Raw genomic sequence first — 25,946 nt, 5'->3', positions numbered from 1 at the left:
ACCAAACCATTTCAGTACACCCTCTTCTGCTCTCTCCAACAGCCAGGATCAAACTCGGGACTCCTGCGTAGGAGGCGTATATACACATATACATACACAGACATATGCATATATACACATGCACATATTCATACTTGCTGCCTTCATCCATTCTCGTCGTCACCCCACCACATATGAAATACCATACCCCACCCCCTCCAGCGAGGTAGCGCCAGGAAAAGACAAAAAAGGCCACATTTGTTCACAGTCTCTAGCTGTCATTTGTAATGCACCAAAACCACAGCTCCCTTTCCACATCCAGGCCCCACAGACCTTTCCATGGTTTATATAATATTCTTTTCCAATCCTCGTTATGAATGTTCTGTCATGATATATGGGCTAAAACTCACCTTGTTTAGGAAATGAAATAAGCCTTGTAGTCCTCGGCATGGTGGATTGGCTCGCTCTCTTTTGCTTCTTGTGTTCTGGAATCAGAAAGAACTGTCTATGAAACACTACAGCTCACTGTCTCTCATAAAACAACCCCACCGCAGTACCAAAGATACGGCAGTCACCTTCCTTCTTCACAACTCAAGGAACTGTGTTCCTAATCTTTGTTGCTGGGTCAACACAGATCAGGAACCTTTCTCTGTGTCTTGTGTTAGATGATTGATGTATGTTTACTTACAATCACAGTTATACAAAATTTCCAAGTGTCTTTTTATTGATCTAGCTATGTTCACGAAAGCTTTCTGGCTCTAGAAGTAACCCTGCCTCTCCACCATAAACAAACATTGCCTACTTTCTCGCTATTTCATCGCACTTGAAATATATCCAGTAGCGAAATATGGGAAGCAGCTCCCTCGGCTTTCAGCTACTAGTTCGATATAATGGTCAAGGACACATCTCTCCCCTATCCTGAGATCAGTCATTCGTCTGGAGTTTATGAAATAGGTTTTAGAATGACATGTAATCTTATCCCATGATGGCGGACTTACATACAGACGGATGAATCCGAAAATCTAATTGTAGAACCGGACTTTCGTAGCACAAATGAACTACCTGCTTATGGGTAAGAAGATCTGACTATTATGTGGTTTTCTTTCGTATCATAACATTCTTGGGCCATCATCATAACAATTATATTACACTATAGACTGACGAGAGATTTGCCCTTTATTACTACCCAGGCTTTCTAAATTCTCCTACGGGACATCTTTGTCTCGAGCAGTAGCTCAGGCAGCGTTCAGAAAGGCATATGGAAGAGGTTTCGTCTTAACTCTCAAAAGTTTCTTAATACACCTGTGCTGGATGTGGGACTAACCCTCACACATCTGCACGCCTGACACTGGTGGGTTTCCAGATGATTCCTTCTCTCCTGGTGCAGAGTCCTAATTAGTTCTAGCTACAGAAAGTTTTGCATTTATACGATAAAGACACTTTCCCGTGAATGTCTCTTGTACGGAACTCCACTCAGTTGTTTACTTTGCGGTGCTGGTAACCTGAAGGCCATACCACTGACCTCCTCTGACGCCGATGTAGCAGTGAAATCCTCCTGAGCAGGATCCATCATAACTAGTTTTCCTGGTGTAGATGATCAGCAACTCTGATGAACCCAGGAACCTCTCTTTGAAGTTAGATTCACAGAGCTTCGTTCTGGAAGAGAAGATGTGTAGAACAAAAGAAGATGTATCCTAAAGGAGATTGTTGGTCCACCTAGGCTCCTATGAGGTGGCTTTCTTTGGCTGGAAGACTAGGATTCCATGCCACAAGTGGTCATCACTGACATGTAAACTTCAGAAGCATAACATATGAAATGTGTCCTTACTTTGCTCTCGTTGATCGGTCCTTTATTTTGAAGTTTTCGTATTTGCATCCATTTGGGTTCAGGTTGAAGTTAAGACAATCAAGGAAGAGGTTGGCATGTGTCTCAGCTGGGGCCTGCAAGGTTAATACATGACCGGAGAGATATCTTCAACTACTTCCGAACATCTGAAAACTTGTGCACGTTATTCCAGTCTTAAAATCCTCTAAACCACCTAACTTTCTCTCTTCCTACCACCTTATAGCACTTCTATCCTCAGTATCCAAACTCTGTAAAGAAAAAATGTGATCCCCAGCAGAACTGAACAAAATATCCCCATTTTAACCCCAAACAGCATGGCCTCAGACTCAAAAACTCTACCCCAACACTAAACGCTGAGCTCACAACATGTCCTGGACGGATTCAACTAGCATCAATCCCGTTCTGCGAGTACTGGTTCCAACTGACATCAACAAAGCATTTAACACTGTCCCCAAAACGTCCTGACACAAAATATACTTGACATCAACACCATTCTCCACAACAATGAAGGAAAGTGGTTGGCCAATTTCATAGCTGGCCGACGTGCTATAATCACTCGCGATGGCTTCACCTCTGAAACACGAGATTGCATGAGCCATAGGCAGAGAAACATGTTTAAGGTTAGCATATACAGAAAACCCATCAATGTTTGTTCATTGTTCATTATTACTCAGCCCAACAAGACAAAGTTAAATCACCATCATTCCAGTTAATGTTCCGTTGGGCATTACGTATATGCAGTCAGAAATTTAATGATGATGAGTTTGAGATGATATATGCCATTGGATCCAAGATAAGGTATCCAACATTTGCCATTGGAAAATCCCTTAAGTTGGCAATTGATTTACAATTAAACCCAAACCTCCCCTTGATACCAAGAATCTTTCTGTTTTCTCTTTTAATGATAATTTTACATTACTTTCCAGGTTATTTAAATCCTTCAATGTAAATATAACCTTCAGCAATGAAAATACTATAAAGAATATCTTAATCAAAAACTCACCAGAAAATGTATTATCTTTTAGGTTGGGCAGACTGGTAGGGATCTTTGAGTTAGACTTAAGCAACATGAATTTAGTATAAGAAGAGGACATGAATCGAATGCTTTATCTAATCATGTTAAAAATCATGACCATTGAATCGACTGGAGTAATGCCATTTCTGTTATTAACTATAACTCGTTTACCACGAGGCATATCAGTGGATCTTATGTTATCAAATATACTAAGAATTGTAACATTGATATTAATGAAGGTCTGTACAATTTGAATAGATTTGTTGTGGGTAAAATGAATAAAAAGTTCCCTTTCTTGTCAATATAATAAAAATTCTATGACAAGCATGTTGCCAGATCCGAACACACCAACCCGAACACTACTGCCCAGTAACGCTTGTTTACCACTGGCGTCTTAGCTACGATTCTTCCTTGCCTATCAACTGACTTTTCTGAGTCTTCTATCTCTTAACGTGTTTCTTTTTCGTGTTTTTTGCTAATAAATAAATCATATATATATATATATATATATATATATATATATATATATATATACATATATATATATATATATATATATATATATATATATATATATATATATATATATATATATATATATATATATGGAATCGCACTTCATTAGTTCATACAGTTTTTCTATACATGTGGCACGACATGTTTCTTGGAGACAATCCACCTCATTACGTGCCAGTACTAACAAATTTATTTATAACCCAACATCACACTTGAGTCCCGCCGCCCAACAACAATCTGTACAAACCAAGCAATGTCAGCTTTGTCTGACAGTAAACGTTGTAATGGAGAGTGATCATGGCGGGGTCACTTGGAGGGAGTTGACTGGGGAACTGGGTGTGCCCTGAACAACTTTTTTGTTTCGGGTTTTGTCAATTCTCTCATAATGATTTCGTTAAAGCTAGGATGGGCTTTTAAATTGGCTTGGGACAAATTAAAGTTCTTAAAATTAGCAGTTAAGACAGATTCATTGACGTTGCTTGTGGCATAATCAGCATGTTACATAAAATTGTATGAACTCTTATTGAAGTGCGATTTCACCTTCATACTATCATCACGGACTAGCGTGATCATCATATCCATACCTCTCTCTCTCTCTCTCTCTCTCTCTCTCTCTCTCTCTCTCTCTCTCTCTCTCTCTCTCTCGAGGAGTATATGAACATAACCCTCTTTACGACAGCGGAAAATTCTTGAAAGGACATGACAAAAAATTGATAGAACACCAGCCGAAGCCTCTCTGTCCTCCAAACGCATGGGATGTTAAAGTTATTTGAAGCAAATTCATATCTAGATCTATATCACGTTTATATGTATCTTGACGTTCATATTCAGACATTTTTTCAGAAAGAAAAATTGATATACCTTGACGGTGATTTTGCACTTCCTTAAAGCACCCTGGTATGTGCCTGTGCCGAAGAAGACCACGTCGTCCTTGGTTTGTAACTGAATCGTTGATCCGCAAAGGCTGGACACATCTGGAAAAACAGGATAGATAGATAGATAGATAGATAGATAGATAGATAGATAGAGAGAGAGAGAGAGAGAGAGAGAGAGAGAGAGAGAGAGAGAGAGAGAGAGAGAGAGAGAGAGAGAGAGAGAGATGAACACATTTTTTTCCCCAGAAGCGAGTCTTAATGGAAGTGCTTTGAAATGTTATCTTAATCTCTTCCATATAATCTGTCCTTAAATTCAAACAAAGTTTGAAAATACATTTAATGACGCCCTTTTATTTTTGCGTAATGAACTGAGACGCCCTTTGGCTGTGTTCGGGTGCTTGTGTCTCGTGTGTGTGTGTGTGTGTGTGTGTGTGTGTGTGTGTGTGTGTGTGTGTGCTAATGTCCGCATGTGGCGTTGAGGTCAGGTCGGGCTCGTCTGATTCTCTCTGACCTTCGTAACCCAGGACCGGGTTGGTCAGTGACTCGTTTTCCTGTCCTGAAACGGTGCTAGGTCTACTTTCAATTGGCGGGCCATTAAAGAGCTATATGGCGATGGTCATGTTTGTCTGGATGTTGATGACTTGACATGCTTGAATTAGATCACATCTCAACCTTCTCCATAAAAAGCTAAATAGATTCAGTGGCTACAGTTTACGTCACAACTCACCAAAGACCCCTTGACTGTAGGAGAAGCTGACACCGTGTACACTTCCTCCTGAAGAAGGCGATAGCCTCACTTTCTTAGATTTCATATCCCTGGCTGTTCGGGATATCATATCCTGCTCGTCCATACTTTTAACGTCCGTGTCCTCAGAAGCCGTTAACTTGTCAGCTCCATCTTCGAGATCAGATATACTGAAGTCAACATTGTCCGCGACAGACTGTGCCTCGTCTTCATCAAATTTCGCAGACTTAGACAATAGAAGAGAACTCTCCTGCTTCTCTCGGTAAGCCTGGGGAAGATAACCGTTAGAGTTTGTAGATTCAAGACACTGCAAATGAACGCTGAAGGAAGCATCAAGGAAGATCCATGAAAACTACGCAGGGTCTTCACCCTAATGAAACATATCTGACGTGTTTCGTCACCTTACTGCTCCATGTCTACCCTGTTCCTTCAGCCTAATGCATCATGTCTACCCTCCTTCATCAGCTTTCTGTTCCATGTCTACCCTACACCATGACCCTACTGCTCCATGTTTACCTTGTTTCGCCACCCTACTGCTCCGTATCTACCCAGTTTCATCACCCTACTGATTTTGTCGTCACCCTACTGCTCCATGTCTACTCCGCTTCATTACCTTACTGCTTTATGACTCTTCTGTTTCGTCACCCTCCTGGTATACATCTATCCTATTTCGTCACCCCTAGCATTCTATATCTACCTTGTTTCGTCACCCTACTGGTCCATATCTATCCTGTTTCGTCACCCTACTGATCCATGCCTACCCTTTCTCCTCACCTTACTGCTCCATATCTACACTGATATTTTCACTTTAATGTTTCATATCTACCCTTTTCCTATTTCTAATCACACTATTGCTCATATTTACGTTGCTTCGCCACCCTATTGCTCCATATCCACTTAAATTACTGTATTATGTCTACCCTGGTGAATCACCTTACTATTCCATATCTACCCGTACTTCTCCATATCCCTTTTCGTCACCCTACATATCTACCCAGATCCGTCACACTACTACTCCATGTCTATAGCGTTTCAACACCCCACTGCTCCATATCTATCCGCGTTTAAGACACATTTACCCTGCATCGTCACCTTAATGCGCCCCATCTATTCTCTTTCATCTTAGTCATCACCCGGATCCATCAAAGATACCGCATTTCATCATCCTGATTCATCACACCCTGTGAGCACCCTGATAATCCACCTCATCTGCAATCGGCCGAAAACCACGTTAACCAACCCTGTCTCATCACCCTGATGCACCAGATCTCAGTGTGTGCCTCCGCATCCACCATACACATCTTATGTCGACCACCCTCTTGATTCACGCCTCTGCTGTAATCATCTGAGTTCCTTCTAACCTCCCCGTGTTATTTGATGGAACATTTGCTTACCTTGACAGCTTCCGGGGGTAATGTGCAGACGAAAAGGCGCGAGGTTTCAGCCATCGCTTGAAAGCGGCTAATCGAAGAGTTCCCCAGAAGGGATGAGTCGCAGGGCTCCATCGTAGTCGTAGGTGACGGTGGAGTTCCGTCTGTTTGGCTGTTGACATCAGAGAAAATGTTACCATTCCATACGAGAGTTTTACTTTGGTCATCTCGTTACTTGCAATAGATCTTCGGGGCACTCACTACCACCTCAAAATGTAACCCCATCTACAGACTCTATCTGGGAAAGTAAATGAGCATTCTCAACATGTTTCAATATATATATATATATATATATATATATATATATATATATATATATATATATATATATATATATATATATATATATATATATATATATATATATATATGATGAGGATATTCAGTGTGTGTATGGTTCATTGTAAAGTGCCTGAGGATTAGCGGAATGCATGCATAGTGCCATTGTACAAAGGCAACTGGGATAAAGGTGTGTTCAAATCACAGAGGTATAAGTTTGTTGAGTATTCGTTGGAAATTGTATGGGGGGGGGGAGGTATTGATTGAGAGGGTGAAGGCATGTACAGAGCATCAGATTGGGGAAGAGCAGTGTGATTTCAGAAGTGGTAGAGGATGTGTGGATCAGGTGTTTGCTTTGAAGAATATATGTGAGAAATACTTAGAAAAACAAATGGATTTGTATGTAGCATTGATGGATCTGGAGAAGGCATATGATAGAGTTGATAGAGATGCTCTTTGAAAGGTATTAAGAGTATATGGTGTAGGAGACAAGTTGCTGGAAGCAGTGAAAGTTTTTATCGAGCATGTAAGGCAGTGTACGAGTTGGAAAAAAGGAAAGTGATTGGTTCCCAGTGCATGTCGGTTTGCGGCAGGGGTGCGTGATATCTCCATGATTGTTTAATTTGTTTATGGATGGAGTTGTTAGGGAGGTGAATGCAAGAGTTTTGTAGAGAGGGGCAAGTATGCAGTCTGTTGTGGATGAGAGGGCTTTGGAAGAGAGTCAGCCGTTGTTCGCTGATGATACAGCGCTGGTGGCTGATTCGTGTGAGAAACTGCAGAAGCTGGTGACTGAATTTGGTAAAGTGTGTGAAAGAAGAAAGCTGAGAGTAAATGTGAATATTAGCAAGGTTATTAGGTACAGTAAGGCTGAGGGACAAGTCAATTGAGAGGTAAGTTTGAATGGAGAAAAACTGGAGGAAGTGAGGTGTTTTAGATATGTGGAAGTGGATTTGGCAGCGGATGGAACCATGGAAGCGGAAGTGCGTCACAGGGTGAGGGAGGGTGCAAATGTTCTGGGAGCGTAGAAGAATGTGCGGAAGGCGAGAACATTATCTCGGAAAGCGAAAATGGGTGTATTTGAAGGAATAGTGGTTCCAACAATGTTATATAGTTACGAGGCGTGGGCTATAGAGAGGGTTGTTCGGAGGAGGGTGGATGTATTGGGAATGAGATGCTTGAGGACAATATGTGGTGTGAGGTGGTTCGATCGAGTAAGTAATAATAGGGTGAGAGAGATGTGTGGTAATAAAAATAGTGTGGTTGAGAGAGCAGAAGAGGGTGTGTTGAAGTGGTTTGGTCACATGGAGAGAATGAGTGAGGAAAGATTGACCAAGAGGGTATATGTGTCAGAGTTAGAGGGAAGAAGGAGAAGCAGGAGACCAAATTGTCGGTGGAGGGATGGAGTAAACACGATTCTGAGCGATCGGGGCCTGAACATGCAGGAGGGTGAAAGGCGTGTAGGGAATAGGGTGAATTGTAACGATGTGGTATACTGGGGTCAATGGACAAAACCAGGGCATGTGAAGCGTCTGAGGTAAACCATGGAAAGCTCTGTGGGGCCTGGATGTGGAAAGGGAGTTGTGGTTTCGTTGCATTACACATGACAGTTAGACATTGAATGTGAGCGAATGTGACCTTTTTTCGTCTTTTCCTGGCGCTCTCTCGCTGTATGGGTGTGGGGAGGGGCTATTTCCTGTGTGGTGAGGTAGCGAGAGGAATGGATGAAGGCAGCAAGGATGAATATATACATGTGTATATGTGTAAATGTCTGTGTATGTATATGTATGTATACGTTGATATGTATATGTATGTATATGTGCGTGTATGGACGTTTATGTACATATATTTGTATATGAGTAGTTGGGCCATTCTTTGTCTGTTTCCTTGCGCTACCTCGCTTACGCGGGAAACAGCGGTAAAGTATAATATATATATATATATATATATATATATATATATATATATATATATATATATATATATATATATATATATATATATATATATATATATATATATATATATATATATATATATATTTCTGAATCTACGGGTAAAATGAAACACGATAAGTTCCCAAGTGCACTTTCGTGTGATAATCACATCATCAGGGGAGACACAAGAGAGAAATATAACAGTCAGTTGATATACAACGAAGAGACGTAGCTAGGTCCCATTTGGTAAACATGCGATTGTCCAAGTTTATTGATGATGAGTTTGAGGAGATATATTCTATTGGATCCAAGTTAAAGTATCCTAGATCTTTCATAAATAAATCCCTTAAGTTGGCAAAGAAATCATTTTAGAGTTAAACCCAAACCTCCCTTTGACACCAAGAACCTTTCAGTTATCCCTTTTGATAGTAATCTTACTTCACTTGCCATGTTGCTTAAATCTTTTGATGAAGAGTTTGCCTTCAGCAACAATGATACTATAAAGAACATTTTAATTAGGAACTCACGAGAACGTTCTGCTGGATGCATCTATAAAGTGCCATGTAGAAATTGTGATAAGTTTTATGTTGGACAGACTGGTAAGGCTTTTGCTGTTAGACTTAAGCAACAAAAATATAGTATAAGAGCAGGACAAGAATCAAATGTCTTGTTTAATTACGTTAAAAACTACGATACTTGTATTGACTGGAGTAATGCCATCTCTGTTATTAGCTCTAACTCCAGTACCACGAGAAATATCATTGAATCTTCTATTGTGAAATACACAAAGAATTGTAACCTTAATATTAGTGAAGGTCTATACAAATTGGATAGCTTTATTATTGATAAAATTTGTAAACAGTTTCCCTTCTTATTCACATAAGTTTATGATACGCTCGTTGTCAGGTCTTGGACGCACCCGACCTCCATCGGGCAGTCACTTGTTCACCAAATGGCGTCCTAGCTACGTCCCTTCGTTGTCGATCCACTGACTGTTATATTTCTTCTTTGTGTCTCCCCTGATGATGTGAATATTACACGAAAGTGCACTTGGGAACTTACCGTGTTTCATTTGCCCGCGGACTCTTAGGAAAATACTTGATCACACGCTCAATTGTAATCCTTTCCTTATATATATATATATATATATATATATATATATATATATATATATATATATATATATATCATACATATTTGCTATTTCCCGCGTTAGCGGTAAGAAGAGAGGACTGAACCTTAAAGGGAATTTCCTCTCTTAGCTCCCTTCTCTGTTCCTTCTTTTGGAGGGATTTTCTAAGCAAATTTTCAGAATCCATGTCTATTTTGCTGATTCGAGGAAATTCAGTGTCATAAGTTTTGTGTTGGGAGAATTTTTTTTTATCATATTGTAAAACCAAGAAATTTTTATAATCATACTAAAGATTATGAAAAGTAGACTTGGCCTTTATCAATGAGACTTCACCGTTAACCTTCCGTACAGAATCTGAAAAAGAGAACTGATTATCATATAGACCTCGCTTGCATTAGAGAGGCTTCCGTACACAGCATCCAGCATCGGCTTCTGTTTTCTAATAATAATTCTTCTAGTGCCACAGTAATCAATTACTAGTCCCTACGGTGCTTGTGTGACCGTTCCTTGTTCCTAAAGTATAGGGTATGACTGACCATATATGCTAGTTCCCTATCGCAATCACTGTTTGTGCAACAGATTAAATTTCACTTTCAACTCCAGTGTGGAATCAATTGTCCCTTCCAGTACCAGTGTGACCAGTTACCTGATCCTTGTAGTACTTGTGTCACATCGAGTCACCTGTAGATGTGGTCGATGAGGAGGATAAGCAGGAAGTAGAGAGTGGTTAAGTGTTGACCAGCCATCACTTGGGTCTTTGTAGCTGGCGAAGCAGTCACGGAGTGAAGTTGGATCTTCGACGATGGGATTTGAAAATCCACTTGGATCAGACTCTAACTGACTGTATGTGAAGGGATGAGGCAACTCGACAGAGATTTGGGGCAGTTCCCTTTCCGCCGAGGCACGCCTAGCTATCCACAGCGATATGCCTGGAAAAAAAATAATAACAAAAAAATTGTATATATATATATATATATATATATATATATATATATATATATATATATATATATATATATATATATATATATATATATATATCATTTCTACTGTCATACTTACTCGCCGTCTCCCGCGTTAGCGAGGTAAAGCAACGAAACAGACGAATGGCTCAACCCACCCACATACACATGTATACACATAAACGCCCATACACTCACATACACATACATATACATTTCACCGTATACATACATACACATACATATACATTTCAACGTATACATACATACACATACATAGACACATAAATGTATACACATGTACATATTCATACTTGCTGCCTTCAACCATTCTCGTCGCCGGCCCGCCACACATGAAATAGCATCCCTCCCTCCAGCGAAGTAGCGCCAGGAAAACACAAAAAAGGCCACATTCGTTCACACTAAGTCTCCAGTTATCATGTGTAATGCACCGAAACCACAGCTCCCTTTCCACACCTAGGCCCTACAGACCTTTCCACAATTTACCCCAGACACTTCACTTACCCTGGTTCAATCCACTGATAGCATGTCGACCCCGGTATACCCTATATATATATATATATATATATATATATATATATATATATATATATATATATATATATATATATATATATATATATATATATATATAGTCATGTCCTCTCCTAAGATCTTGTTTAAGGGTATTGGATTACTAGCAACCGAATAGTCGTTTCCCTGTTGGGGGCGATCATAGCCTCACAGTTAGCGTTCCCAGCTACCACGCAAATGGTACGGGGTTCGAATCTTCGCATATATGTATATATTTATATAATCAGGTACTCTCCTAACATCTTGTTTGAATTTAAAAACTTATATTATTTTGTCCTCCATACTACGCACCACTGCCTCTCTGCCACGTTGGAATCAGATCGTTCTGCGTTCATTCAAGTCTTTGTTGCTTCGTCTCACTTTGACTGAGACAAGCCGGGCTTCATACCCACTCCTTATATATCAGTGCCGATGCCTTCCACGGCAGTCTCAACCCAGACGGCATCCTGAGGTGTAGTGGCTCTTCCCCGAGGTGTGGTGGTGTGGTAGGGGAGCGTAACGATTTTTTATTATATAAGTTAAGCTGTCTTTGTGGTTAAATGCACTTATGGTTGTATTAACATAGTTTTATGTTGTGTGCTGGGAAATTGCTTTTCATTTGATTTCTGGTTAATTAGTTATTATACTTGCTGTTACTTCTATGTTTGATTAATAATACTGATCATTATCAACCTGGGCTCATTCTACACCTGTAATTTTTCACAATCATTTATGACGGGTCTTCTCCTCGCAGTATAACCTAGCCAACATGCTCTATATCGACCATCACCTTCATTACTGTGAGAGCTAGATTCGTTATTTTATATATATATATATATATATATATATATATATATATATATATATATATATATATATATATATATATATATATTTTCATATGAGTCACGGGGAAAATGAAACACGAAAAGTTCCCAAGTGCACTTTCGTGTAATAATCACATCAGGGGAGACTCAAGATGTGATTATTACACGAAAGTGCACTTGGGAACTTTTCGTGTTTCATTTTCCCCGTAGACTCATAGGAATATCTTGATCACGCGCAAAATTGTGATCCTTTCCAATATATATATATATATATATATATATATATATATATATATATATATATATTTCTTTCTTTCAAACTATTCGCCATTTCCCGCATTAGCGAGGTAGCGTTAAGAACAGAGGACTGGGCCTTTGAGGGAATACCCTCACCTGGCCCAATTCTCTGTTCCTTCTTTTGGAAAATTAAAAAAAAAAAAAACCGAGAGGGGAGGATTTCCAGCCCCCCGCTCCCTCCCCTTTTAGTCGCCTTCTACGACACGCAGGGAATACGTGGGAAGTATTCTTAATCCCCTTTCCCCAGGGATAATATATATAGTGTGAATATATATATATATTTTTTTTTTTTGCTTTGTCGCTGTCTCCCGCGTTTGCGAGGTAGCGCAAGGAAACAGACGAAAGAAATGGCCCAACCCACCCCCATACACATGTATATACATACGTCCACACACGCAAATATACATACCTACACAGCTTTCCATGGTTTACCCCAGACGCTTCACATGCCCTGATTCAATCCACTGACAGCACGTCAACCCCGGTATACCACATCGATCCAATTCACTCTATTCCTTGCCCCCCTTTCACCCTCCTGCATGTTCAGGCCCTGATCACACAAAATCTTTTTCACTCCATCTTTCCACCTCCAATTTGGTCTCCCACTTCTCATCGTTCCCTCCACCTCCGACACATATATCCTCTTGGTCAATCTTTCCTCGCTCATTCTCTCCATGTGCCCAAACAATTTCAAAACACCCTCTTCTGCTCTCTCAACCACGTTCTTTTTATTTCCACACATCTCTCTTACCCTTACGTTACTTACTCGATCAAACCACCTCACACCACACATTGTCCTCAAACATCTCATTTCCAGCACATCCATCCTCCAGCGCACAACTCTATCCATAGCCCACGCCTCGCAACCATACAACATTGTTGGAACCACTATTCCTTCAAACATACCCATTTTTGCTTTCCGAGATAATGTTCTCGACTTCCACACATTCTTCAAGGCTCCCAGGATTTTCGCCCCCTCCCCCACCCTATGATCCACTTCCGCTTCCATGGTTCCATCCGCTGCCAGATCCACACCCAGATATCTAAAACACTTCACTTCCTCCAGTTTTTCTCCATTCAAACTTACCTCCCAATTGACTTGACCCTCAAACCTACTGTATCTAATAACCTTGCTCTTATTCACATTTACTCTTAACTTTCTTCTTTCACACACTTTACCAAACTCAGTCACCAGCTTCTGCAGTTTCTCACATGAATCAGCCACCAGCGCTGTATCATCAGCAAACAACAACTGACTCACTTCCCAAGCTCTCTCATCCCCAACAGACTTCATACTTGCCCCTCTTTCCAAAACTCTTGCATTCACCTCCCTAACAACCCCACCCATAAACAAATTAAACAACCATGGAGACATCACACACCCCTGCCGCAAACCTACATTCACTGAGAACCTATCACTTTCCTCTCTTCCTACACGTACACATGCCTTACATCCTCGATAAAAACTTTTCACTGCTTCTAACAACTTGCCTCCCACACCATATATTCTTAATACCTTTCAAAGAGCATCTCTATCAACTCTATCATATGCCTTCTCCAGATCCATAGATGCTACATACAAATCCATTTGATTTTCTAAGTATTTCTCACATACATTCTTCAAAGCAAATACCTGATCCACACATCCTCTACCACTTCTGAAACCACACTGCTCTTCCCCAATCTGATGCTCTGTACATGCCTTCACCCTCTCAATCAATACCCTCCCATTTAATTTACCAGGAATACTCAACAAACTTATACCTCTGTAATTTGAGCACTCACTCTTATCCCCTTTGCCTTTGTACAATGGCACTATGCACGCATTCCGCCAATCCTCAGGCACCTCACCATGAGTCATACATATATTAAATAACCTTACCAACCAGTCAATAATACAGTCACCCCCTTTTTTAATAAATTCCACTACAATACCATCCAAACCTGCTGCCTTGCCGGCTTTCATCTTCCGCAAAGCTTTTACTACCTCTTCTCTGTTTACCAAATCATTTTCCCTAACCCTCTCACTTTGCACACCACCTCGACCAAAACACCCTATATCTGCCACTCTATCCTCAAACACATTCAACAAACCTTCAAAATACTCACTCCATCTCCTTCTCACATCACCACTACTTGTTATATATATATATATATATATATATATATATATATATATATATATATATATATATATATATATATATTCACACTCAGTCTCTAGCTGCCATGTATAATGTACCGAAACCACAGCTCCCTTTCCACATCCAGGCCCCACACGACTTTCCATGGTTTACCCCAGACGCTTCACATGCCCTTGTTCAATCCATTGACAGCACGTCGACCCAGGTATACCACATCATTCCAATTCACTCTATTCCTTGCACGCCGTTCACCCTCTTGCATGTTCAGGCCCCGATCGCTCAAAATCTTTTTCATTCCATCCTTCCACCTCCAATTTGGTCTCCCACTTCTCCTCGTTCCCTCCACCTCTGACACATATATCCTCTTGGTCAATCTTTCCTCACTCATTCTCTCCATGTGACCAAATCATTTCAATATACCCTCTTCTGCTCTCTCAACCACACTCTTTTTATTACCACACATCTCTCTTACCCTTTCTTAACTTACTTGATCAAACCTCACACCAACTATTGTCCTTAAACATCTCATCTCCAACACATCCACCCTCCTCCGCACAACCCTATCTATAGCCCACGCCTCGCAACCATATAACATTGTTGGAACCACTATACCTTTAAACATACCCACTTTTGCTCTCCGAGATAACGTTCTTGTTCTTCCACAAATTCTTCATCACTCCCAGACCCTTCGCCCCCTCCCCCACCCTGTGGCTCACTTCCGCTTCCATGGTTCCATCCGCTGCCAAATCCACTTCCAGATACATAAAACACTTCACTTCCTCCAATTTTTTTTCATTCAAACTTACATCCCAATTAACATATCCTCCAACCCTACTGAACCTAATAACCTTGCTCTTATTCAAATTTACTCTCAACTTTCTCCTTTCACACACTTTAACAAACTCAGTCACCAACCTCTGCAATTTCTCACTCGAATCAGCCACTAGAGCTGTACCATCGGCGAACAACAACTAACTCACTTCCCAGGCCCAACAGACTGCATACTCCTCTGTCTGTCTGTCTGTCTGTCTGTCTCTCTCTCTCTCTCTCTCTCTCTCTCTCTCTCTCTCTCTCTCTCTCTCTCTCTCTCTCTCTCTCTCTCTCTCCAAAACTCTTACATTTATTTCCCTAACCACCCCATCCATAAACAAATCAATCAACCATTGGGACATCACCCACCCCTGTCGCAGACCAACAATCACCGGGAACCAATCACTCTCCTCTCTTCCTACTCGCATACATGACTTACATCCTTGGTAAAAACTTTTCACTGCTTCCAGCAACTTGCCTCTTACACCATGTACTCTTAAGACCTTCCACGAAGCATTCTCTTTCAACACTCTCATATGCCTTCTCCAGATCCATAAATGCTGCATACAAATCCATCTGTTTTTCTAATCTCGCAAACATTCTTCAAAGTAAACACCTGATCCACACATCCTCCACTACCTCTGTACTTCTGTACATGCCACATGCTTTCACCCTCTCAATCAATACCCTCCCATAAAATCTCCCAGAAATGCTCAACAGACTTGTGCCTCTGTAGTTTGAACACTCACCTTTATCCCCATTGCCTTTGTACAATAGCACTATGTAAGCATTCCGCCAATCCTCAAGCACTTCACCATGATCCATACATACACTGAATATTCTTACCAACCAATCACCAACACACTCATCCCCTTTCTCAATAAATTCTCCTACAATACTATCCAAACCCGCTGGCTTACCGGATTTAATGGAGAACCTCTCCGAGGGATGAAGAGCAAAAGTGTTCTTTTAAATCGTCTGCGATCTTCCCTTACCAGCAAGTGAGAATGTGAAGAGCCAGCGTCCTCCGCAAGCGTCGTACTTAGTCTGTGGCCTGGTTATGTTTGTAATGCTCTGTCCCGACTCCCAGCAGATAGCTGATGCAAATGTGGAACACCTGCTGTATATTCATTAGAACAAAGGTTCTGTCAACAAGAAATGTATGCAACAGCTTACAAGTAGGGCAGGAACGTTTGTTTCTTTAGTAGAGTCACATATCTTATGTGCTTATACTATTCTTTGCAGTGGAAATCACCGAACTGCTAATGATGCAAAAATAATCTGGCGTGCGTGCATTTTCTGTAATAACACAGGAAGAATAACAAGAAAATTAAATCGATGTTTGCTCACTATGCTCTGGTGTTTTACAGTTTCCTCGACGTAGAAGAACAGAAAGAAGTAAAATGTTGCAGCATGTACAAAACTGGTGCCAGGTGCATGTACAGAACTGGCACCAAGTAATGGGAAATCATAAATCATGTTGTGGACGTAGGGCTTAGGGTCCTTGTACTCCCATGACGTGTTTCAGTTTACCCTTGGTTATGATGTTGTTTCTTCACCTGACTACGACCTCCACAATCTTTTACATAAAGATACTTAACTCCTGCTTCCTCTAGAAGATACTCCGACAGAAGGAACAGATAAGGAGGCCAAGTGGGGATTTTCCCTCTAAGGCTCAGTCCTCTGTTCTTGACGCTACCTCACTAACCCGGGGAATGGCGAATATAAATGAAAAAAAAAGAATATATATATATATATATATATATATATATATATATATATATATATATATATATATATATATATATATATATATCGCTACCTCGCTGAGGCGGGAAATGGCGAATAGTATGAAAGATATATATATATATATATTCTTCTTTTTTCTTTCAAACTATTCGCCATTTCCCGCATTAGCGAGGTAGCGTTAAGAACAGAGGACTGGGCCTTTGAGGGACTACCCTCACCTGGCCCAATTCTCTGTTCCTTCTTTTGGAAAATTAAAAAAAAAACGAGAGGGGAGGATTTCCAGCCCCCCGCTCCCTCCCCTTTTAGTCGCCTTCTACGACACGCAGGGAATACGTGGGAAGTATTCTTGCTCCCCTATCCCCAGGGATAATATATATATATATATATATATATATATATATATATATATATATATATATATATATATATATATATATATATATGCGAGAGTGTGTGACAATGTAAAAAAGTAAATTCTGGATTGATATGCGTAAAACTAGAAGTGGATGACAAGGAATGGGGGATTATTGGTGCTTATGCACCTGGCTATGAGAAGAAAGACCGTGAGAGGCAAGTGTTTTGGGATCAGATGAGTGAGTGTGCCAGCACTTTTGGTGGAAATGTAAGAGAAAGTGATGATAAGTTTCATGCTGACGTGCGTCTGCTTTAGAAAGCTCACGTGGAAACACGTCAGTCGCTCCTAAGTGCTAGGATGAGACGAGCACTCAGATGTAGCAGTCAAGGGCCAGTTTTTAAACTATATCTTCGATGATTCAGAACCTAGTGCAGCAGCTAAATAAGCAGGCATTAGTATCTGAACTAGCTAGCTGTGATTCCTATCGGCTGTAGAGGGAAAATTAACTCTCTGGCTCTAAGGTTGACGACGCAGTGTGGAAGGTGGAAAGGTATACGTGTGAGTATTTCTCTTCTCGGAAACTTTTGAATGTTCAACTTACATAAACAGTAGACCATGTCTCGTGAAAAAGAGGAGAAACTTGAACTTGAAAGACTGCACATATGTGTCTTGCCTTGCTATTCATCAGACTTTTGGAAGCTATCTCAGTAAAAGTGGCCATAATCCCTGTCATTCACGCATGAACACGCGAACACTTCCTTCTGATAATCTCAGCCAGTCAGGAGCGTGGTGCTGCCAACGCTCACCATTCAGAACATTATGCATGCAAGTTGATCATCCTGTTTATCATCGTGTCTTGTGCAGCTTATTTTAGTTTGTTGCTCAGAATGTTTTCCTGTGTTACATACTTTGTTTTCTCTTTGTTTTCCATCTTATCTTAGTTTGTTGAGAAGAATATTTTCTTCAGAAATTTACTTTTTCTTAATCCCCTTTGTAGCATATCTTAGTTTGTTGAGCAGAACGTTTTCCTGAGCAAGTAACTTCTTACGCTGTTGTGCAGCTTATCTTAGTTCGTTGAGCAGAGTATTTTTCTAAATAATTTGCTTCTCCTTACTCTCTTATGCACCTTATCTTAGTTTCTTGAGCAGAAAAATTTCCAGAGTATTTTACTTCTAAGGTTGTTGTGCAGCCTATCTCACTCCTGTTATGCGTCTCATTTCAGTTAAGAGTTCATCGTTCCAGCATCTTTAGCTTTTACGTGTTAAAACACCAATTGTGGTGGACTGACCATAAAAAAGGGAAAAAACACTTGCTTTCTGTGCACCAACGGCCTTCATTTGGTCCCTGGAAGTGGAAATGTAACAGAGATGGTTACTAAAATGGTAGATGGGACAGTCAGAGACGCACTTCACAACAAGCATACAGGAATGTAGGTGGACTGGAGCTCTGTTTAGAGCATAACAATTCTCATTTCATATCAAAAGATGCTTAGCTTTGCTTATAGATAAATGCATGCATTCTCATACCGACAAGTATGTTTCTACATGAGGCCCTCGCCAGCCACACATACATACGCAAATGGGAGGTTGTAAATCATAATAATTTCTTGTTGTTTTGAATCATCGTCACCCAGCACTAGAGGTTACAAATATGCACATGACTGATATGCACACGTTTTCCTTGTCAACATTATTCATGTACACATTTGTTTGCCAACCGCGCAGCGTGGAAAAGGTTCATCGACACATTTTCATAGACGGGTCGCTGAACCCAGCACTGTGCAGATGGTGAGCGACTACGTTACTAATGCCATGACATATGACGACTTCCGAACTTAGATCTCCGAGTTTCCTCGACGGTACAACTGCGCCTGGACTGCACGACAGGACTTTACAACCACGCTCGAATGTACAGCTACATTTGATTGTGCGACTACAACCGATGTATCAACTCAGAATACTTCTTAAGTTTTTTTCTTTATTTTCTAGGATTAGTGAAGCCAGGGAAAGCAGGTATTCATGACAGAGTTTAGTTCAGGCGATACTGCGTCACCAGAACATACCGACGGTGCGGCTTCAGTCGTAGCATCAGCTCCCTGGCTACCTACCATACACCCATCGTCGACGCTACTAACTTGATCGAAATCGCCAATTTTGAAAACGTAAAAATGAGAACGATATCGTAACGTTTCGGCTAACTCTAAGTCATCATCAAGGGAAGATGAAGAGTACAGGCGGAGAAAAATAATCCATCCAACAGAGAAGGTCGTCATGATGTGTTATATACGAGTAAACTACGTCAGCAGTTGTGGCGCGACGCTCAGTTGGCTTATGTGGTTCCCGCGGTGGTTGGTGCGTCAACCAATAGCAGTGTTCCTCGTCCGTTCCCCTGCCTTGTCCGACTGAGCCATGTGTTTCTCGTGGTAGGTGGCAGGCCGTCATACAGTGACAGGGTTCCGCGTGCATTCACCTGCCTATTAACGTAAGGGTCAAGGTCGCGAAAATATACAGCCTCCAAAATTTGTAGTTTTCCGAAAAGTCGTTGCAAACCCCCTGATGCTGGACAACGACCTCCTCCATGTTCTGAGTCGACTGGTGTTCGCTGTTCATGTGTCGTTTGGGTCCTCCGTACACTGGTCTTCTTCAGCATTGCAGGATTATCACTGAGATTGTTTTTCACTACGAAGACCGATTATCGTAGATGATGAGTTTGAGCTTGTCTTCAGGTTTCTTAGATTAGATTGTCTTTTAATGATGTCTTGGAGTATCTTTTCATCTTTTTTGTTTACAGAATATATCGTGTTTCTGTGTATTAGGGCTTGAAAGTACTGCCTGTGCTGTTGGGAGTGGAACGTTGGTGGAAAGGGTTGTGCGGGTGTCTTTCTGTTTCTCTGTCAGTATCGTTGGTGCTGTAGCTATCAACAATGAGTATCTGTTTCAGTCGCACTAACTGCTGATCTAGTAGGGGCAAGAATGAACAAATTTTGAATGCTCGGTGAATGTATGTTCTAATAAGTTTAGCTTTGTATCTGAAAAGGCATTCACTGTGTCCATTAAGACAACGTCCATTACCTATATGTTTGTGCGGTGAAAACTTGGTTAGACGAGTCAGCATAGACATAAAGAAGGGGATTTTATTTTCAACTTTTCTCAGACGTGAAATGGAGAACTGAGACATCTTCCATCTTCTGCCGAAGGCACTGTAGCTGGTTATCGCCCCTCGCGTCCACAAATATATCGTCCACATAAATTCCTCTCATGCCAACACCGTGCTCGATATGACACATATACCCTTGAGCGAAGGTTCAAGGTAGAAAGAATTCAACCACGAGCTCTAATGCAATGCAACTGATTGAAGGTCATCTTGGAGAATGGCTACACCTGCTTTAACAAGGAATGTCAACGATGTTTCCTATGACTAATAATTCAGACCAGGGCTTGCCCAACAAGCTCTCGAAAAATAGAAACACTCCCTCGAAAATGTTCACTTTACCTGCTGCTCACGTGACCTGTCTATGTATCTAGTTCTTTATCGCTAGTGTTACAGGTGTGCCATGCCGAGTGTCTGGACCGACAACATTGTGTTGGGAATACTAGGTGCAGCAAATACACCATCAGTCACCACAGTAAGGTAAGGTCATTGTTCGTACACACCTCTCTCTCTCTCTCTCAAAATATATATATATATATATATATATATATATATATATATATATATATATATATATATATATATATATATATATATATATATATATATATGTGTATATATATATATATATATATATATATATATATATATATATATGTGTATATATATATATATATATATATATATATATATATATATATATATATATATATATACATATATATATATATATATATATATATATATATTATATATATATATATATATATATATATATATATATATATATATATATATATATATATATATTCTTCAAAGCAAACACCTGATCCACACATCCTCTACCACTTCTGAAACCACACTGCTCTTCCCCAATCTGATGCTCTGTACATGTCTTCACCCTCTCAATCAATACCCTCCCTATTAATTTACCAGGAATACTCAACAAACTTATACCTCTGTAATTTGAGCACTCACTCTTATCCCTTTGCCTTTGTACAATGGCACTATGCACGCATTCCGCCAATCCTCAGGCACCTCACCATGAGTCATACATACATTAAATAACCTTACCAACCAGTCAACAATAGTCACCCACTTTTTAATAGATTCCACTGCAATACCATCCAAACCTGCTGCCTTGCCGGCTTTCATCTTCCGCAAAGCTTTTACTACCTCTTCTCTGTTTACAAAATCATTTTCCCTAACCCTCTCACTTTGCACACCACCTAGACCAAAACACCCTATATCAGCCACTCTATCATCAAACACATTCAACAAACCTTCAAAATACTCACTCCATCTCCTTCTCACATCACCACTACTTGTTATCACCTCCCCATTAGCGCCCTTCACTGAAGATCCCATTTGCTCCTTTGTCTTACGCACTTTATTTACCTCCTTCCAGAACATTTTTTTATTCTCCCTAAAATTTAATGATACTCTCTCACCCCAACTCTCATTTGCCCTCTTTTTCACCTCTTGCACCTTTCTTCTGACCTCCTGTCTCTTTCTTTTATACATCTCCCACTCAATTGCATTTTTTCCCTGCAAAAATCGTCCAAATGCCTCTCTCTTCTGTTTCACTAATAATCTTACTTCTTCATCCCACCACTCACTACCCTTTCTAATCAACCCACCTCCCACGCTTCTCATGCCACAAGTATCTTTTGCGCACTCCATCACTGATTCCCTAAATACATCCCATTCCTCCCCCACTCCCCTTACTTCTATTGTTCTCACCTTTTTCTATTCTGTACTCAGTCTCTCCTGGTACTTCCTCACACAAGTCTCCTTGTGTTTGCTTTGAAGAATGTATGTGAGAAATACTTAGAAAAGCAAATGGATTTGTATGTAGCATTTATGGATCTGGAGAAGGCATATGATAGAGTTGATAGAGATGCTCTGTGGAAGGTATTAAGAATATATGGTGTGAGAGGCAAGTTGTTAGAAGCAGTGAAAAGTTTTTATCGAGGATGTAAGGCATGTGTACGTGTAGGAAGAGAGGAAAGTGATTGGTTCTCAGTGAATGTAGGTTTGCGGCAGGGGTGTGTGATGTCTCCATGGTTGTTTAATTTGTTTATGGATGGGGTTGTTAGGGAGGTGAATGCAAGAGTTTTGGAAAGAGGGGCAAGTATGAAGTCTGTTGTGGATGAGAGAGCTTGGGAAGTGAGTCAGTTGTTGTTCGCTGATGATACAGCGCTGGTGGCTGATTCATGTGAGAAACTGCAGAAGCTGGTGACTGAGTTTGGTAAAGTGTGTGAAAGAAGAAAGTTAAGAGTAAATGTGAATAAGAGCAAGGTTATTAGGTACAGTAGGGTTGAGGGTCAAGTCAATTGGGAGGTAAGTTTGAATGGAGAAAAACTGGAGGAAGTAAAGTGTTTTAGATATCTGGGAGTGGATCTGGCAGCGGATGGAACCATGGAAACGGAAGTGAATCATAGGGTGGGGGAGGGGGCGAAAATCCTGCGAGCCTTGAAGAGTGTGTGGAAGTCGAGAACATTATCTCGGAACGCAAAAATGGGTATGTTTGAAGGAATAGTGGTTCCAACAATGTTGTATGGTTGCGAGACGTGGGCTATGGATAGAGTTTTGCGCAGGAGGGTGGATGTGCTAGAAATGAGATGTTTGAGGACAATGTGTGGTGTGAGGTGGTTTGATCGAGTAAGTAATGTAAGGGTAAGAGAGATGTGTGGAAATAATAAGATTGTGGTTGAGAGAGCAGAAGAGGGTGTTTTGAAATGGTTGGGGCACATGGAGAGAATGAGTAAGGAAAGATTGACCAAGAGGATATATGTGTCGGAGGTGGAGGGAACGAGGAGAAGAGGGAGACCAAATTGGAGGTGGCAAGATGGAGTGAAAAAGATTTTGAGTGATCGGGGCCTGAACATGCAGGAGGGTGAAAGGAGGGCAAGGAATAGAGTGAATTGGATCGATGTGGTATACCGGGGTTGACGTGCTGTCAGTGGATTGAATCAGGACATGTGAAGCGTCTGGGGTAAACCATGGAAAGTTGTGTGGGGCCTGGATGTGGAAAGGGAGCTGTGGTTTCGGGCATTATTGCATGACAGCTAGAGACTGAGTGTGAACGAATGGGGCCTTTGTTGTCTTTTAATAGCGCTACCTCGCACACATGAGGGGGGAGGGGGATGGTATGCCATCTGTGGCGAGGTGGCGATGGGAATGAATAAAGGCAGACAGTGTGAATTGTGTGCATGGGTATATATGTTTGTGTCTGTGTGTGTATATATATATATATATATATATATATATATATATATATATATATGTGTGTACATTGAGATGTATAGGTATGTATATTTGCGTGTGTGGACGTATATGTATATACATGTGTATGGGGGTGGGTTGGGCCATTTCTTTCGTCTGTTTCCTTGCGCTACCTCGCAAACGCGGGAGACAGCGACAAAGCAAAATAAATAATATATATATATATATATATATATATATATATATATATATATATATATATATATATATATATATATATATATATATATTATTATTATTATTATTATGTTGCTTTGTCGCTGTCTCCCGCGCCTGCGAGGTAGCGCAAGGAAACAGACGAAAGAAATGGCACAACCCACCCCCATACACATGCACACACACACACGTCCACACACGCAAACATACACACCCACACATCCCAACGTACACACATATATATACGCAGACAGACACACACATATACACACATGCACACAATTCACACTGTCTGCCCCTACTCATCCCCCTCCCCCCTCATGTGCGCGAGGCAGCGCCAGGAAAAGACAACAAATGCCCCATTCGCTCACACTTAGTCTCCAGCTGTCATGCAATACTGCCCTAAACCACAGCTCCCTTTCCACATCCAGGCCCCACAGAACTTTCATGGTTTACCCCAGACGCTTCACATGCCCTTATTCAATCCATCGACAGCACGTCGACCCCGGTATACCACATAGATCCAGTTTCACGTGAACCTCCTGCATGTTCAGGCCCCGATCACTCAAGATCTTTCAATCCATCTTTCCACCTCAAATTTGGTCTCCCACTTCTCTTCGTTCCCTCCACCTCTGACACATATATCCTCTTGGTCAATCTTTCCCCACTCATTCTCTCCATGTGCCCAAACCATTTCAAAACACCCTCTTCTCCTCTCTCAATCACGCTCTTTTTATTTACACACATCTCTCTTACCCTTACATCACTTACTCGATCAAACCACCTCACACCACATATTGTCCTCAAACATCTCATTTCCAGCACATCCACCCTCCAGCGCAAAACTCTATCCATAGCCCACGCCTCGCAACCATACAACATTGTTGGAACCACTATTCCTTCAAACATACCCATTTTTGCTTTCCGAGATAATGTTCTCGACTTCCACACATTCTTCAAGGCTCCCAGGATTTTCGCCCCCTCCCTCACCCTACGATTTACTTCCGCTTCCATGGTTCCATCCGCTGCCAGATCCACTCCCAGACATCTAAAACACTTTACTTCCTCCAGTTTTTCTCCATTCAAACTTACCTCCCAAATGACTTGACCCTCAATCCTACTGTACCTAATAACCTTGCTCTTCTTCACACCAGCTTCTGCAGTTTCTCACATGAATCAGCCACCAGCGCTGTATCATCAGCGAACAACAACTGACTCACTTCCCAAGCTCTCTCATCCCCAACAGACTGCATACTTGCCCCTCTTTCCAAAACTCTTGCATTCACCTCCCTAACAACCCCATCCATAAACAAATTAAACAACCATGGAGACATCACACACCCCTGCCGCAAACCTACATTCACTGAGAACCAATCACTTTCCTCTCTTCCTACACGTACACATGCCTTACATCCTCGATAAAAACTTTTCACTGCTTCTAACAACTTGCCTCCCACACCATATATTCTTAATACCTTCCACAGAGCATCTCTATCAACTCTATCATATGCCTTCTCCAGATCCATAAATGCTACATACAAATCCATTTGCTTTTCTAAGTATTTCTTACATACATTCTTCAAAGCAAACACCTGATCCACACATCCTCTACCACTTCTGAAACCGCACTGCTCTTCCCCAATCTGATGCTCTGTACATGCCTTCACCCTCTCAATCAATACCCTAGCATATAATTTACCAGAAATACTCAACAAACTTATACCTTTGTAATTTGAGCACTCACTCTTATCCCCTTTGCCTTTGTACAATGGCTCTATGCAAGCATTCCGCCAATCCGCAGGCACCTCACCATGAGTCATACATACATTAAATAACCTTACCAACCAGTCAACAATACAGACACCCCTTCTTTTAATAAATTCC

General features: G+C 40.9%; 1 protein-coding gene across 2 annotated transcripts in view; it reads right to left on the bottom strand.

Moving 5' to 3' along the window:
* LOC139766365 (uncharacterized) overlaps positions 1 to 16,468 on the bottom strand; it is a 40,640-nt gene extending 24,172 nt beyond the window's left edge. The window contains exons 1-8 of one of the 2 annotated variants that reach the window (XM_071694904.1): positions 16,360 to 16,468; positions 10,433 to 10,680; positions 6,371 to 6,518; positions 4,959 to 5,244; positions 4,218 to 4,330; positions 1,808 to 1,920; positions 1,502 to 1,635; positions 390 to 464 (exon numbers count right to left, since the gene is read on the bottom strand). In XM_071694904.1, the coding sequence (XP_071551005.1) occupies positions 390 to 464; positions 1,502 to 1,635; positions 1,808 to 1,920; positions 4,218 to 4,330; positions 4,959 to 5,244; positions 6,371 to 6,518; positions 10,433 to 10,497 (934 nt within the window). In that variant the 5' untranslated portion in view covers positions 10,498 to 10,680; positions 16,360 to 16,468. Of the gene's footprint in view, positions 1 to 389; positions 465 to 1,501; positions 1,636 to 1,807; positions 1,921 to 4,217; positions 4,331 to 4,958; positions 5,245 to 6,370; positions 6,519 to 10,432; positions 10,681 to 16,284 lie in introns of both variants that reach the window. The other variant, XM_071694913.1, reaches the window with a different exon arrangement.
* Positions 16,469 to 25,946: the final 9,478 nt, after the last annotated feature.

This window comes from Panulirus ornatus, chromosome 4 (assembly GCF_036320965.1).
Source record: "Panulirus ornatus isolate Po-2019 chromosome 4, ASM3632096v1, whole genome shotgun sequence".
Taxonomy (NCBI): Eukaryota; Metazoa; Arthropoda; class Malacostraca; order Decapoda; family Palinuridae; genus Panulirus; species Panulirus ornatus.
This window is presented reverse-complemented; position numbering and strand designations above follow the sequence as displayed.